The sequence below is a fragment of the Drosophila montana genome, unplaced genomic scaffold (assembly GCF_035044405.1).
Source record: "Drosophila montana isolate Dmon_TW-CO22-7 unplaced genomic scaffold, ASM3504440v1 contig_2496_1, whole genome shotgun sequence".
Lineage (NCBI taxonomy): Eukaryota > Metazoa > Arthropoda > Insecta > Diptera > Drosophilidae > Drosophila > Drosophila montana.
Window position 1 is genome coordinate 230,674 of NW_026997364.1, and position 14,002 is coordinate 244,675.

At 42.0% G+C, this 14,002-nt stretch overlaps 1 protein-coding gene across 3 annotated transcripts; it reads left to right on the forward strand.

Annotated features, from left to right (window-relative positions):
* Positions 1–951: 951 nt before the first annotated feature.
* Positions 952–12,836, forward strand: LOC135428721 (translation factor waclaw, mitochondrial-like). Of its 3 annotated transcripts, none has more exons than XM_064682816.1 (4): positions 952–1,494; positions 1,550–2,971; positions 3,035–3,206; positions 7,537–7,702. In XM_064682816.1, exons 1-3 carry the CDS (start codon positions 1,054–1,056, stop codon positions 3,158–3,160), a joined length of 1,989 nt encoding a protein of 662 aa, XP_064538886.1. In that variant the 5' UTR covers positions 952–1,053; the 3' UTR covers positions 3,161–3,206; positions 7,537–7,702. The 3 variants fall into 3 exon arrangements, with proteins under 3 accessions (XP_064538886.1, XP_064538884.1, XP_064538885.1); XM_064682814.1 differs by lacking the exons at positions 952–1,494; positions 1,550–2,971 and adding exons at positions 8,777–8,858; positions 10,345–12,836 and having other exon boundaries at positions 3,065–3,206; positions 7,537–8,695; XM_064682815.1 differs by lacking the exons at positions 952–1,494; positions 1,550–2,971; positions 3,035–3,206 and adding exons at positions 5,274–5,399; positions 8,777–8,858; positions 10,345–12,836 and having other exon boundaries at positions 7,537–8,695.
* The last annotated feature ends 1,166 nt before the right edge of the window (positions 12,837–14,002 follow it).

Here is a 14,002-nt window from a genome sequence, read left to right on the forward strand (position 1 = left end):
ATTGAATTATGTGTAACTTTTTTTTTATTGTATTTGTACTTGTACCGGATTTAAGTTAAGCTAAAAAACAAAAACAAACCAATTCTGCCGATGTTAAACCATTTTATCTGTTTATTAGTCTCAAAAAAAAAAAAAAGAAAGAAAGAAAAAAGTTAAAGAAAACTTTGAACAGCGATCTGTCGATCGCCTCCATCTCGTGCTATAATAAGCCTTTGTAATTATTATTTAGAAAGTGCGTAAATGTTTATCAATAACTAAAGCTAAGTAATTGAGTTGAGCGTTAAGCTATTGCAGCTATTTTTCTATATATATATATATATACTTATATCTATCGTATGTACATTTTTGTATTTTATTGTGTACCTTTAAAAAAAACGCTATTCGAAAATACTTTAAGTGCTTGAACTCATTTTTTTATTATAAATTACATTGTCACTTACATGTAAGCTCCTCAGTATGCAATTGCTTAATGTCAACGCTCTAAATAAGCTAAAAATATTCGCACTTAATGTTAAAAGAATCCTTATTGTCCTGTATATGAACAATTTAATTCTTTACATATTCCTCTATAAATATATATATATATATATATATATATATATATGCTTTTTTATACAATTTCTTAAACATTTCCGTGTACACATTTTGGGGGAAATCACGTGTTGGGCCTGCTCAAAGATTTATCCGTTTTGCATTTTATGATTTTGACAAACTTAATTACACTATATTTAGCACAACACTTTAAAGTTAACTAGATTTGTTTCGATTTTCTATTTCATCGCAAGCCTTTAATAGCTTTAGCTAATTAATATTTAATTTAAACTTAATATGGTCAAACGGTTAACAGCGTTGCCACCTGCACAGAATACCAAAAGAAAATACTATATTGTGAATGAATTGCCATTGCAACTGCTGCGCTGTTACTGCATTTTTTTAAAACCAGCTGGCATCCCTACGCACTCAGCTCACATGTTGTGCGGTAACATTTACAAAATGTGCCGGCTTGTTTTTAAATAAAAATAAAACGAAAAATGTGTTAAAAGTCATAGCAAAATGTACAAAACAATACGCTGGAACTTAACGCAAACAACTGGCCACAGCACATGGAAGCGTCTAGCCGCCTATCGCACACTCTGCACGACCTTGGCCCGTTTGGAAGACAAATCGGATACGGTGGCGGATGCGTCGCCCAACTTGTCGCAGGATGCGCTGCTCCAGCAATTCGCCGAAATGCCCGTGAAGCGTATTCGAAACTTTAGCATCATTGCGCATGTGGATCACGGCAAGAGCACGCTGGCGGATCGTGTGCTCGAGCTGACAGGCGCAATATCACGCAATGCCGGCCAGCACCAGGTGCTCGACAGTCTGCAGGTGGAGCGGGAACGCGGCATCACAGTGAAGGCACAAACCGCTTCCATATTCTACAAATATAAGCAGGAGCTGTATCTGCTGAATTTAATTGATACGCCTGGCCACGTCGATTTCTCCAACGAGGTTGGTTCGTGAATTCGTCCGGTTTCTATCTGGGATTAATGCCGCTTCGTTGCAGGTCTCCCGCTCGCTGGCCGCCTGCGATGGTGTCATCCTGCTGGTGGATGCCTGCCATGGTGTTCAAGCGCAAACCGTTGCCAATTATCATCTGGCCAAGCAGCGGCAATTGGCCGTTGTGCCGGTGCTCAATAAGATTGACATCAAACACGCCAAGCCCGACCAGGTGACCAAGGATATGCAGCTGCTGTTCGGCATTGAACCGTCCACCGTGCTGCGCGTCTCGGCCAAACTGGGCACCGGTGTTGACCAAGTGCTAGAGCGTGTGATTGAGACAATACCGCCACCAAATGTGCAGCGCGAGAGCGCATTTCGTGCGCTAATCTTTGACAGCTGGTTCGACAAATATCGCGGCGCACTCAATCTCATTTATGTGCTCAACGGCCAGCTGGCAGTGGGCCAGGATATACAGTCGCTGGCCACCAAGAAGGTGTATCCCGTGAAGAGTCTGTCGGTGCTGCGTCCGGCCGAGTGCGCTGTGAACAGCCTGCTGGCCGGCCAGGTGGGCCTCATTGCCTGCAATATGCGCAACAGCAAAGAGTCCATCATTGGCGACACGATTCATCTGAAGCATCAGACGGCGACGGCTGCCGGCACTTATCGGCCACAGCAGCCGCTCGTCTTTGCTGGCATCTTTCCGGTCGATCAGTCGAAGCATGTGGCCCTGCGCAGCGCCATTGACAAAATGGTGCTCAACGATTCGGCGGTGACGGTCAATGTGGACTCCAGTCCGGCGCTGGGTCAGGGCTGGCGTCTTGGCTTTCTGGGCCTGCTGCATATGGAGGTGTTCTGCCAGCGTCTGGAGCAGGAGCATGGCGCTGAGCCGATCATAACGGCACCCTCGGTCACATATCGGATTGTGCTGCGCAATCCCAAGCTCATCAAACAGCACGGCAGAAACACGCTGGACATATCGAATGCGGCTTTGCTGCCAGAGCCGTCCAACATTGAAGAGTACTATGAGCCGCTGGTCCTGGGCACCATCATAACGCCCACCGAATATGTGGGCCAGATAATTGGGCTGTGCGTGGAGCGACGCGGTCTGCAGCAGAGCTCGGTGAACATCGATGAGTCGCGCATCCTGATGAAGTACGTGCTGCCGTTGAGCGAGATTATACTGGATTTCCATGATCGACTCAAATCGCTTAGCTCCGGCTATGCCAGCTTCAGCTATGAGGATCATGGCTATCATCTGACGCATCTGGTCCGCCTGGACATACATCTCAATGGGCGGCCCATCGAGGAGCTGTGCCGCATTGTGCACGCCAGCAAGGCAACCGGTGTTGCCCGCCAAATGGTGCACAAGCTCAAGGATCTCATACCCAAGCAGATGGTGCAGATTGCCATACAGGCGTGCGTGGGCAGCAAAGTGCTTGCGCGCGAAACCATCAAGGCCTATCGCAAGGATGTAACGGCCAAGCTGGTGAGTTGCCACTCCGCACAAAACTGCCACAAAAATCGATAACAATTCTCTATCTATCGATAGTATGGCGGCGATGTGACGCGTCGCATGAAGCTGCTCAAACAGCAGTCGGAGGGCAAAAAGAAGATGCGCATGTTTGCCAACATTCGAGTGCCGCACGAGACTTTTATCGATGTGCTCAAGCGCTAAACGCAAATCCACCGGACGCCCGCCACGCATGTCAACTGCAGTTTGGGTGAGTGAGATGGGATGCTGCTGCTGCTGCCGCTGCCGCTGCTGCTGCTGCTGCTCATTGTTATCGATATCATTATCATTTATTTTTTATACACCCCGCTTATCGCAAGCACAACAAATAATTCCCCCCTGCTCTCGTGCGTCTTTGTCGATAACACTGTCCACCACAAGAATGCCCCCTTATCATTTCGTTTTTTTTTTGTTGTCTTGAAATACAAATAAAACCAAAAAGAAGAGAAAAACACAAACATGGATGTGTGCGTGCGCGCAGATACATATTCAATTATTTGCATACACATTTATGCGAGCGTGTGTGTGTGGGTGTGTGTGTATATCGGTTTTATAATGCACGGAAGTGCCCGAATCAGCTGCGTATTTACAAACATACACATGCAAATACAGACACACTCTCAAGTATTGGCACAGTTAGCATTTTTGACTTTGCACCCATTTTTCTTAACAGTTTTTGGTTACAAATAACCATCTATAATACTTTTTATCTTTCTTCTAAATATCTTATGACATAATAAATAGTGATTTAAATGAAAAATATATATTATTATAATCCAAATGTATTTTCTCATTTGATTAATACATTAACATTAGTATTAGACGCCATCTTAAAAATGAGATGATTTGTTAAACTTGGCCTTTTAATGTCCTCAAGTCCCTTATAAATTTCCTTCCCAAACATTCAATTGCCATAAATTTCCCAACACAGCCGATCTTCATGCTTTAAACTTATTTTTATGATTGATGACAATTTTATAATGATTTCTTATAAAAATATCTGCCCATTTATCTTTTAAAAAATTGTGCCTATTCTGTATTTTTGGTTCCTCGGGATCACATTTATTATTGACTTTCGAATATTATTTGTAGTTTTTTTTTTGTTTAATATGTAACTGTGCGAAAACAATATTAACAGACTGTACGCAGTACAGTTCAATAACATTAACGTTATTTACGTGTCGCATTTTCTCACTTAAAAAATGATTGCTTTGTCATTGTCTTAAATTAAGGCCTTTTCAACGACGACAAAAAAAAATCGAATTTCCCTGACCCTGAAAACTAACACGCATACGCACACATTCAATGCATAACAGTATCCTCCCGTAGACTGTGAGCCCCACAAACAAAAACCCATACACGCACACACACAAATCACACACATCAATAGAGTATGTGTGATAGCAAGTTTGGACGGTTGTGTGTCTTGCTCCCGGCAAGTTTTGTTTGCGAGAGCGCAACAATCGAGCAACGCGCGCAAAAGAGAGCGAACGAACGGTAAGACACAACAATTGAACTCAACTGATGATGGCCGGTGGGTGTAGGGGACATTGTGGCGCTTGCATGTGTGTGTGACCTTGAAAAACAATAACATTGTTGCGGTTGCTGCTGCTCTGCTCTGCTTTGGTGTAGGCAACGCTGGGCAAATGCAAATGCAAACAAACTGTTAAAATTGATTATGCAATAGCAGAAGCTTCCAAGTTGCCAAAATGTCAAAAGGGGCAAGAGTCAAAGGAAAAAAACAGCAATGCACACACACACACACATGCACACACAAACATATATGCATACCGCGAAGAGAAAAGTATACTTGTTGCAATACTTATTGTAGCTGAAAGAAACCACCAATCACAGCATTTAGTTTTCATGGAAAACACAAATTCTTCCTGTTTCCCCCAATTTGCATATGAAAATCAGTTGCACACGATTTTCCATCATCAACTACAACAAAAACAACAGTAACAGGCAGTCAAACAGCTGAGCCTGAGCCCCACACGCAAGTGCAAGAGAGTCGCCAACAACACTGGCAACAAGAACAAATACAGAATACTCGCTCTCAACAGTGAGCGAGCCAACGGGCCTATTTGCTTGTGCGATTGGATGAGGCACACAAACACACAAGCACACTGGCTAAAGCAATAACAAAAACAGAAAAAATAAATACATTTTCGTTGTTTTTGCTGCTGCTGCGCTCAATTGAACGAAACACAGGCAACGACGACGACGACGACGACCGTTTCTCTGTCGCCGTCGCCGTCGCCGCCGTTGCCTCTGTCCGCACAACACAAAAACAGTCAGTTTTCATTCTCATTTGACATCATCAACATTGAAAATTAATTAAACAAGAGCAGTACGAGTTCGATTGCGATTTCGATTCACCGATTAATTGTTGGTGAAATTCAAAGTAAATTGTTTAATAAATAAATATTTTATATTGTGCTTAATTAATGCGCCAATTCGGTATTGAAGTTTTCATTTAACAAAACGCCAAAATCAAATACAACGACATTTTGTTTTTCGTTTTGCTTTGCCGTTTTATTTGCAAAATAATCACTGCGAACAAAATAACAAACGTCATCAGCTGTTTTGTGCTTGTCGTCTTTGTGTGTGTTTGTGTGCGCGCGTCTACATTGCCTGCATATACATACATCCATATTTATGTGCACTTACGTACGTATATATATTGTAAATAGGCAACTTATATGTATGTACGTTTATACGTACATATATCCATATCGGTATCTTTGTTTTTAAATGAACTACACTGCGAAATATCACAGAAATACATACATATGTACATATTATTGCATGAATATTTCAAAAAAAAAAAAATTGTTGCACTCAAATGCAACACACAACCCCTGTCTTACGCCCCCTTTATCATTAAGCCACACGAAACATAACCTAGAAGCGAATTTAGAACGAGAACTTGTTTGAAGGTTACGGCGCGGCGCCACAAAACACCCCCAATCCTCGTGTCTGGCAACCACCTCTCATCAATGGTTGCTCCGACAACACTTTGGCCTTGACCGTGTACGGCTGGTGCGAAACAACAACAACAATAACAAAGCAACGGTGTAACAGCTGACAGCTGTGCACTGTGGCTGCATTTTTGAAGGTACAAATGCGTCAAGTGGCAACACTGTTGGAGATGGATCCCAAGTTAAAATTTACAAATACTTGCCGTTCACACAACGGCGCTTTAAGCGCAGTACATCTCCCGCACACAGGCACAATCAAGTTCAAAGTAATCGCAACGAAAACAAAACGGCAAATCAACGGCATCGGCATCTCCCGCACACACATACAGAAACTGCGCGCATTCGCACTCTCGCTCTCTCACACACACATACACAGTCACACAGCTGTACACGTAGCAATGTTCACAGTAGTTTTTTTTTTGCTTATGTTGTTATATGAAATCCGACGGTAACGGGCAGTCACAAAAAAAATTTAAAAAATAGTCAGCAAATTGTGCAGTAGTAGAATTAGCAAAAGTGAGCGACCAACAAAAAATGCAAATAATGTTAATAATTAATTAACATGTGTTAACCAGCCAACCGCCAGCTACAAATTCGACTTAACAGTTATTTGCAATAATTGGCTAGCTGGCAGCCAGTGTTTAACATTATTGTCAGTGTTGAAAAATATTCCATGCAATTGGAAACTTTGGTTTTCGCGCTGCGTAGTTGACTTATTGCTGTTTTCCCCCGTTGTTGTGTTTTTCATTGTGCGTTCGTATCTGTATGTAGATACATACAAATCGAAATGAGTGTTTTTATTTATGCAAAACATGCATACATACATACATCTTATGTATACGCTGACGTTTCAATTGTTTGTCCGTGTGCCAGTAACATACATACATATGTAGTACATACATACATACTTTTGCTGCTTTGTTCATAAGCGCATACAGATGTATGTGCACATGCACGTTTGTATGTATTTTATATTTAAAGTTTGCAATGCAAGAGAGAGTGAGAGTTAGTTAAACTTACATATATCAATATCGAGTGGTCAATAAATTCTCGTCGTAATTTCTTCTGCTCGTTCAAACAATTTCTAATAATTGTTAATAAAAATTGAACTTGTGTGTGTGTTGTTTTTCTTGTTTTATTTTTGTTTTGCGACTAACGGGCGCGTCAGTGCCAATGGCAAACACACACACACACACATATACACATTAGTGCATATTCACGTCACACAGCTGATACATGTTGTTGTTAGTGGTTGGCGCACACAAAGCGAACGCTTGCGAATATCATCTGTGCTCGCTCTTATGCTACCTCTCTCGCTCTCTTTACCATACCTTTTCCACCCACTCTCGCTGTTTTATTTTGTAAACAACTCAGCAACTCGCGCAGTGCTGCCAGATGGTTAACAATTTTAAGCTACAATGGTAGCACTGTCATACGCGCATACGTATACAGTATCGCTTACACATGCACACACAAGCACACACACACACACACACTGTGATATACATTTGTGAAATTCCTATTTCAATTTGTTGCTTATATTTGGTTTTTACTTCGCAGGCCCAACGGCAATAATAAAACAGAAAATCCATGCAATTCAGCAGGACGCGACGCGGCGCGCATTTTAACCAAAAATGATCAACAGTTTTAGTGTGGCAGGTGCGGGCCCAGGTGCTGCGGCGACTGCTGCAATTACACTGCATTTTAACTACAACAACAACAGCAGCAACAACAAGAACAATAATAACAGCAGTGGCATTAAAATTGTGCCAGCAACATCGAAAGAGCACAAAAGCCAAAATTTAATCAACAATGCCGCCCCAGCAACAACAGCAGAATCAACTACAACAACCACTCCAAAAATATTTCAAATAACACAAAGCGAAGTTGACGCAAAGCATTTCCTAATGACTTTTCCGCAACAGCAACAACAGCAGCAGCAGCAGCAACAGCCGAAGCAAAAGGCCGCACTGAAATGGATGTCGCCTGGCAAAGTAAATACCTCAGCAAGCACCAAAGAGCCGCAGTTTAGACAAGTCAGCATTCAGTCCAGCAGCAGCAGCAGCAACAACCAGCAGCAGCAGCAACAGTTGCAATTAGCAACAGCAACAGCAACAACAACAACAACAGGGATAGCCAAAAGTGCCTTTATTGAAGCATGGACAATGCCACAACAACAACAACAACAACAACAGCAACAAAGGACTGAGGACCAAGAAAATGCCTTTCGCCAAATCGAAGATGTACACAATTATGCCAAACTGCAGCATCAACATCGTCATCAGCAACAACAACAACAACAACAACATCATCAGCACAGCAGCAGCAGCGAACTGGGCGAGGAAGATGAAGAGGACGACGACGACGACGAGGATGATGATGATGAGGAAGAGGAACAGGAGCAGGAGCAGGAAGCTTCTGTGTTGGCACCAACAAAGAAAACCCATCTAAATGTGCCTATCAACATAAATGACGATGATTCCGAGGAGCATCTCGAGGTGGATGTGGTCACTGTGACACCAACGGCAACAATTGTAGCAGCGGCAGCAGCAGCACCACAACTACAACTGCAACTGCAGCAGGAGCAGCTGATGTCAAAGGTCGATCAGGAGCATATGCGACCGGAGCATCACGCACGACGTCCCATGAACGCATTTCTCATATTCTGTAAAAGGCATCGCGCCATTGTCAAAGAGCGCTACAAATCGCTGGAGAATCGGTAAGTCTGGCAACTCTGTGGCAACAACAACAAAAAACTCCCTAAATATAACCAAAAATCTTTCAACTATAAATGCAACAGAGCCATCACAAAAATACTCGGCGACTGGTGGGCCGCACTGGATGAGCAGGAGAAGCAGTGCTTCACCGATCTGGCGCAACAGGTAAACATTAAATACATTTTCAATAATACACTATTTCACATCTATTTAAGATTGCAATTCATAATTGCCTACATTTTAGTTGCACTTTCGCTAATTAGCGAGCGCTCAAAACTGTTTGATGTTGCCACACAGCTTCAGTAAACGATCTGGCAACATGTTTGACTAACAAATGTAAATTGTGAATAGAAAATACTAACAGCAATAATGAGCACAACGGTTGTTCTTTATATAACCTTCGTGTTAAATATTTCTTTTGGTTTAACGATAACTCTACTTTTTATTTAATTTTTTATTCTGTTTACCAATTTAATATCACAATTTAGCCTCAGCTAAACTTTAGCTGCCAAACTTAACAACCATTCATTGGTGCTGCCACATGGTTTAATTAAGCAATCTGGCAACATGTTCAACATTTAAATTTGAATTTAAATTGTTCGCCAATAGTCGTTAGCCGCACATTATCTAATCTATGCGATTTTTGACTAGCATTAAGTTACTTTTAGGGAAATATAAAGTAGAAAAAGCTGATTTGTGTGGCTTGGAAGGCTTTTGAAAAATTTCGATAACTTTTGTTGGTTTTCATTGTATTGCTTATATATATTGTAATATATATTGTTTTAAAAATATTTCTTGTGGTATATATTTAGTTTAGACTAATTTATATTTGAATAGTAAAGAAATGCCGGATTTTATTGGCCATTAAGTGGAAATATTCCAGCAAATATTGTTCAACTTCCCGGCAAATATAATGTAACATCTGGATTATATTGGCCAACAATTCGGCATTCCGGCATTTGTTGGTCAACTTTTCGGCCTTATTGGCCTGCATTACGGCGCTTATCCTCCAGCATAAATTGGTCAACTTCCCGGCATTTATTGGCGAACAATCCGGCACACACAAAATGGACAACCACACGACTTGTTTCTTTATCTCCCTCTCGCCTGCACTTCCTTGCTATCTCTCTTGCCCGTTCGCGCCTTCTCGTTCTGATCTGCTGCAATGTTGTTTGTTATCCGGTAAAAGATGCTTTTTTTAATTTTGTCATGAAATGCGTAAATGCATAGAAGGAGACAGCTCTGATTCGATAAGGTATATATATATTGTAGATCCGTCTGGCTCTTTGTATGCTAGAAATCTCTCTGATTTAAGGCTTTCGCCAAGAAACTCTACCTGGGTCATATAAATAGACAAGAATTAGAAAGATTTGGTGTCGTTCTCCAGATATCTTGACCATAACTTCACATTGATCCTATGATAACAATTACAAGAGAAAACTTTATCGGTTTCTAGTTGCATATACCATGATTCTTAAATATGACCAAGGTTCCTGTTGACATCGGACTCGACTATCAGTCGAATAATTCGTTTTTGCAGGGAACAATTTACTGTTTCTCAATCCGCAAAAGCAAACCCATTAATTCTTCACACATATCTGTCAAACTGAGTTGTACTTTCATATTTAATTCAATGTTGTTTCTTTTGCAGAACAAGGATGCCTTTTTCAATGCCAATCCCAATTTCAAATGGTACAAACTGCCCGCACCGCCGCTGCGCACGCTCGCCACGCGTCCCAGCAACGCGGCCGCCGGACATCCCAATGAGGAGCAGCACCAGCAGCAGCAGCAGCAGCTCCACTGGGCGCCCACTGATGTGGCGCATATGCTGCGCAGCAACTATTTTAAGTTTGCGGACGAGACGCAGATGGGCGAGCTGAGCGCGTTGCTCAGCGCCAATGCGGGCAATGTGCAGGACAAGGATTATGCGTTGCAGCAGGTGCTCAGCGAGACAACACAATTCCTGAGCACGCACATGCCCAGCAGCAACAACAGCAACAACAACAATAATAATATTAACAAGCGCATCCTGGACAGCGCCAGCAATTCGAGCGAGGAGGAGGAGCGCGGCACGCCCAGCAAGAAGCTGAAGTCCTCGCGCAGCTGCAAGGGCAAAATCTATCAGGAACTGTTCAATTCAGGCCAATTGGCCGCCATTGCCAAGAAGAGCAAATGCCGCTTGAATAGCGGCGGCAGCGGCAGCGGCAACACCGATGCCAACAGCAACACGCCGCCCATTTCGCCAACAGGCGCCGCCGCCGCAGCCGCAGCCGGCGCCGCAGCCACAGCAGCCGATGGCCAGCTGCTGCAGCCGGAGGCGACAGCAGTGCGTGCGACGGCGCGTCTTAACAATTTGCGCAGCAATTGCGATTCAAACGAATTCGATTTGGAGGAGAAGATCAAGGAGCTGCCGGCGCTCAGTCTGGATGCGTATTTGCAGCGCAAGCGCAGCACCAAAAAGAAGAAGAAATTCAGCAGCAGCAAAAAGCAAAGGAACTCCAACTCCAACAGCAGCAGCGCCCCAAGCAACACAACAGGCGCAGCAACAGCAGCAGCAACAGCAGCAGCAACAGCGACAGCAGCAACTGTTGCCGTGGGCAGCCAGAAGCGCAAGGCGCGCAAGGAGAGCATCACGCGTCGCGATGTCAGCGCCATCGAGCAGGAGGTGGCCTCCATATTGCCCCTGACCATAAATGGCTGTTACTACTTCAATGAGACGCGCGCACAGCCAGCCGCGGGTACAGCCGGGGTCGCAGAGGTCGCAGCGATTGCAGCTGCAGCAACAAGTGCAACAAGTGCAACAACAACAACTGTTGCCGCATCGCCGCCGCTGTCGTCGTCGTCTTCGTCGACGCTGTCCGCCTACGAGCAGGCCGGCTACGATGTGACCACTACCTCAGATCTACTCATCCTCGCCGAAGTGGCCGCCAATCGCACCGAGCTGACCAAGTCCAACTAGCAGCAGCAACAACATCAGCAACAGTTGCAGCAGCAGCAACATCTTGTTAGTTGTTCAAGCAGCGCGCAGCAGATCACTTTTTGTTGCGACTGTACTTATCCGCATATGTATTTACAGACATTGACAACTAATTAGAAACCAAATGTTATGTGATTCAACGCGCAGCAAACAAAATTTAGACCAATTTTAAATTGTCGCATATATAAGCTTTAAAAAAATCGGCCCTAGTTGGAAACCAAGTTTATGACTATAGCCAAAACAAGAAAACAGAAAGCAAAGCTTATCAAAGCAACAAATTGTTAACAGAAACCATAAAGAAGAAGAAGCAGATAACGCGTTCCCCTTTCACAAACCGAAAATGCACTTTCTGCTTTTCTAAGCTTTTCATTTTCAAGCGAGCAATTCAGTTGATTTAATTGCAACTTTACTAAATAGAAAGAAACCCAAAAGGAAAAAGGTTTTAAAATTGTTAGCCACGCCCCCTAGGGGCAAGCCAAGTGCATTAAATCTATAGATTAAAAGCTAGAATAAACCAATTTGTTAACTAGACTTCTCTCTCGAGAGAGAGAAGAAAAAAGTATGTATCAGTCACGCCTGGATCAATTGCAAGTCACAGTTTGAGAGACACTGCCATCAAGTAGATATTTTTTTTAACAGTTTTAACAGGGTATTGCGGTGTCGTTCACACCCGACAGCAAAGTAAGCAATGTGAAACTATAAAAAGAAAAATATAACAAAAAAAAACTATCGCTCGTGGTGTAACGAAATAAATCAAAATATAATAAGATAGAACCCATATATCAATCAAATAATATATGATATTATAAGATGTGGAACATATACTGTATATATACATATATCTATACACATATATTTAAAAAAAAAAGTGCTGAAAAATATGAAGAATTGCGCATAAATGTTGGTTTCTAGTTCGTTGTCAAGCGCTGTATTTATATATTTATACATAGATATATATCTAGTAATTGTTATTGTTTTACTTCCTTTGATAATGATGATGATGATGATGATGGCGATGATGATGATGATGTTGATAATGATGATGATGATGATGTTGATAATGATGATATATACGTGCCTGTGCCACGCTCTAACTGTAGCTCTAAATTGAGAGAATTGTGCGGCATTAACACATTGAGAGTAAATAGACATTCGTTGATCTACAATTTAGTCAATAATATTATGTAAACACACACACACACACACACACACACACACTTATATATATATAATATATACACACTCACACACGTACATACACATACACCCAGGCACGCAACATGTTAAAGTTAAATGCAGAGCGCAAAACGTTTTCTTAGATCAAATATTTGTTTTTTTTTTTTTTATTAATCAACATTTATGTTTTGTATTCTTAGTTTTTTTTTGTTATTTGTTAACAACGGCGCCGCATAGTTTCAATTTAATTTTTTTTTTCAAACTTGTTTCTGTTTTGCTCGATTTGTTAAGTTTTTTATTAGTGGAAAAGCAAACAATATTACAAAAATATGCACATGTGCTGCGCTTATTAACTGTTAATTAATATTATTATTATTTCTAATACAACTAGTAGCTATAATTTATTATCTATTATCTATTGTGAAAGTGGAAACATTATGCAAAACATATACATATACATAATATAATATATATACATATATATTCATATAAAAAACTGAAGGAACTTCAATTTCAATTCAAATGCTGCACAACGATATCTATCGATAATTATCGTGTGCACTTCATTTTTTGCCAAATCCGCGGCGTTGCCAGATGCTCAGCGGCTCCAGTGGAGTTGCACATTGTAGTTCATTTAAAAGAGTAAGTTTTGTCGTTCAATTCTTATTGAACAAACAAGCCTTCATCTATTTCGTTTCAGTGCCATCTTCCGAATTGTTTTTGTTAGTTCCAATGTCGTGTTTTCTACGTTTGAGTTGTTCGTTTTGGTGGTGTAAGTCGCATAAGTGCTCGAACGATAATAGGACTGCAAAGAACGACGAACAATCATTTGAGTCTTCGTTGGTTCGTTTAGTTCAGTGAGCAGTTCAAGTGAACCTTGCTAAGAACGATTTGATGCAACTCTAGTGCGTATACAAAAAACAACAGTAAACAGCTAGCCGGCGCTGCGTATTTATACATGTGTGTGTGTGTGTGTGTGTGTGTGTGTGTGTTTGGTATGTGCAAGATAAGCCTTCGCGACTGCAGCCAACCGTCTGCTGCGTAGATAAGCGACAGCATTCCAATTGGTTGAAGCACGCGAGGATTGTGTTGAGCAACAAATAAAATGGCGAGCGCGTGATTTATGTGCACTTTGCTAGACCTCACGTGCAAGGCA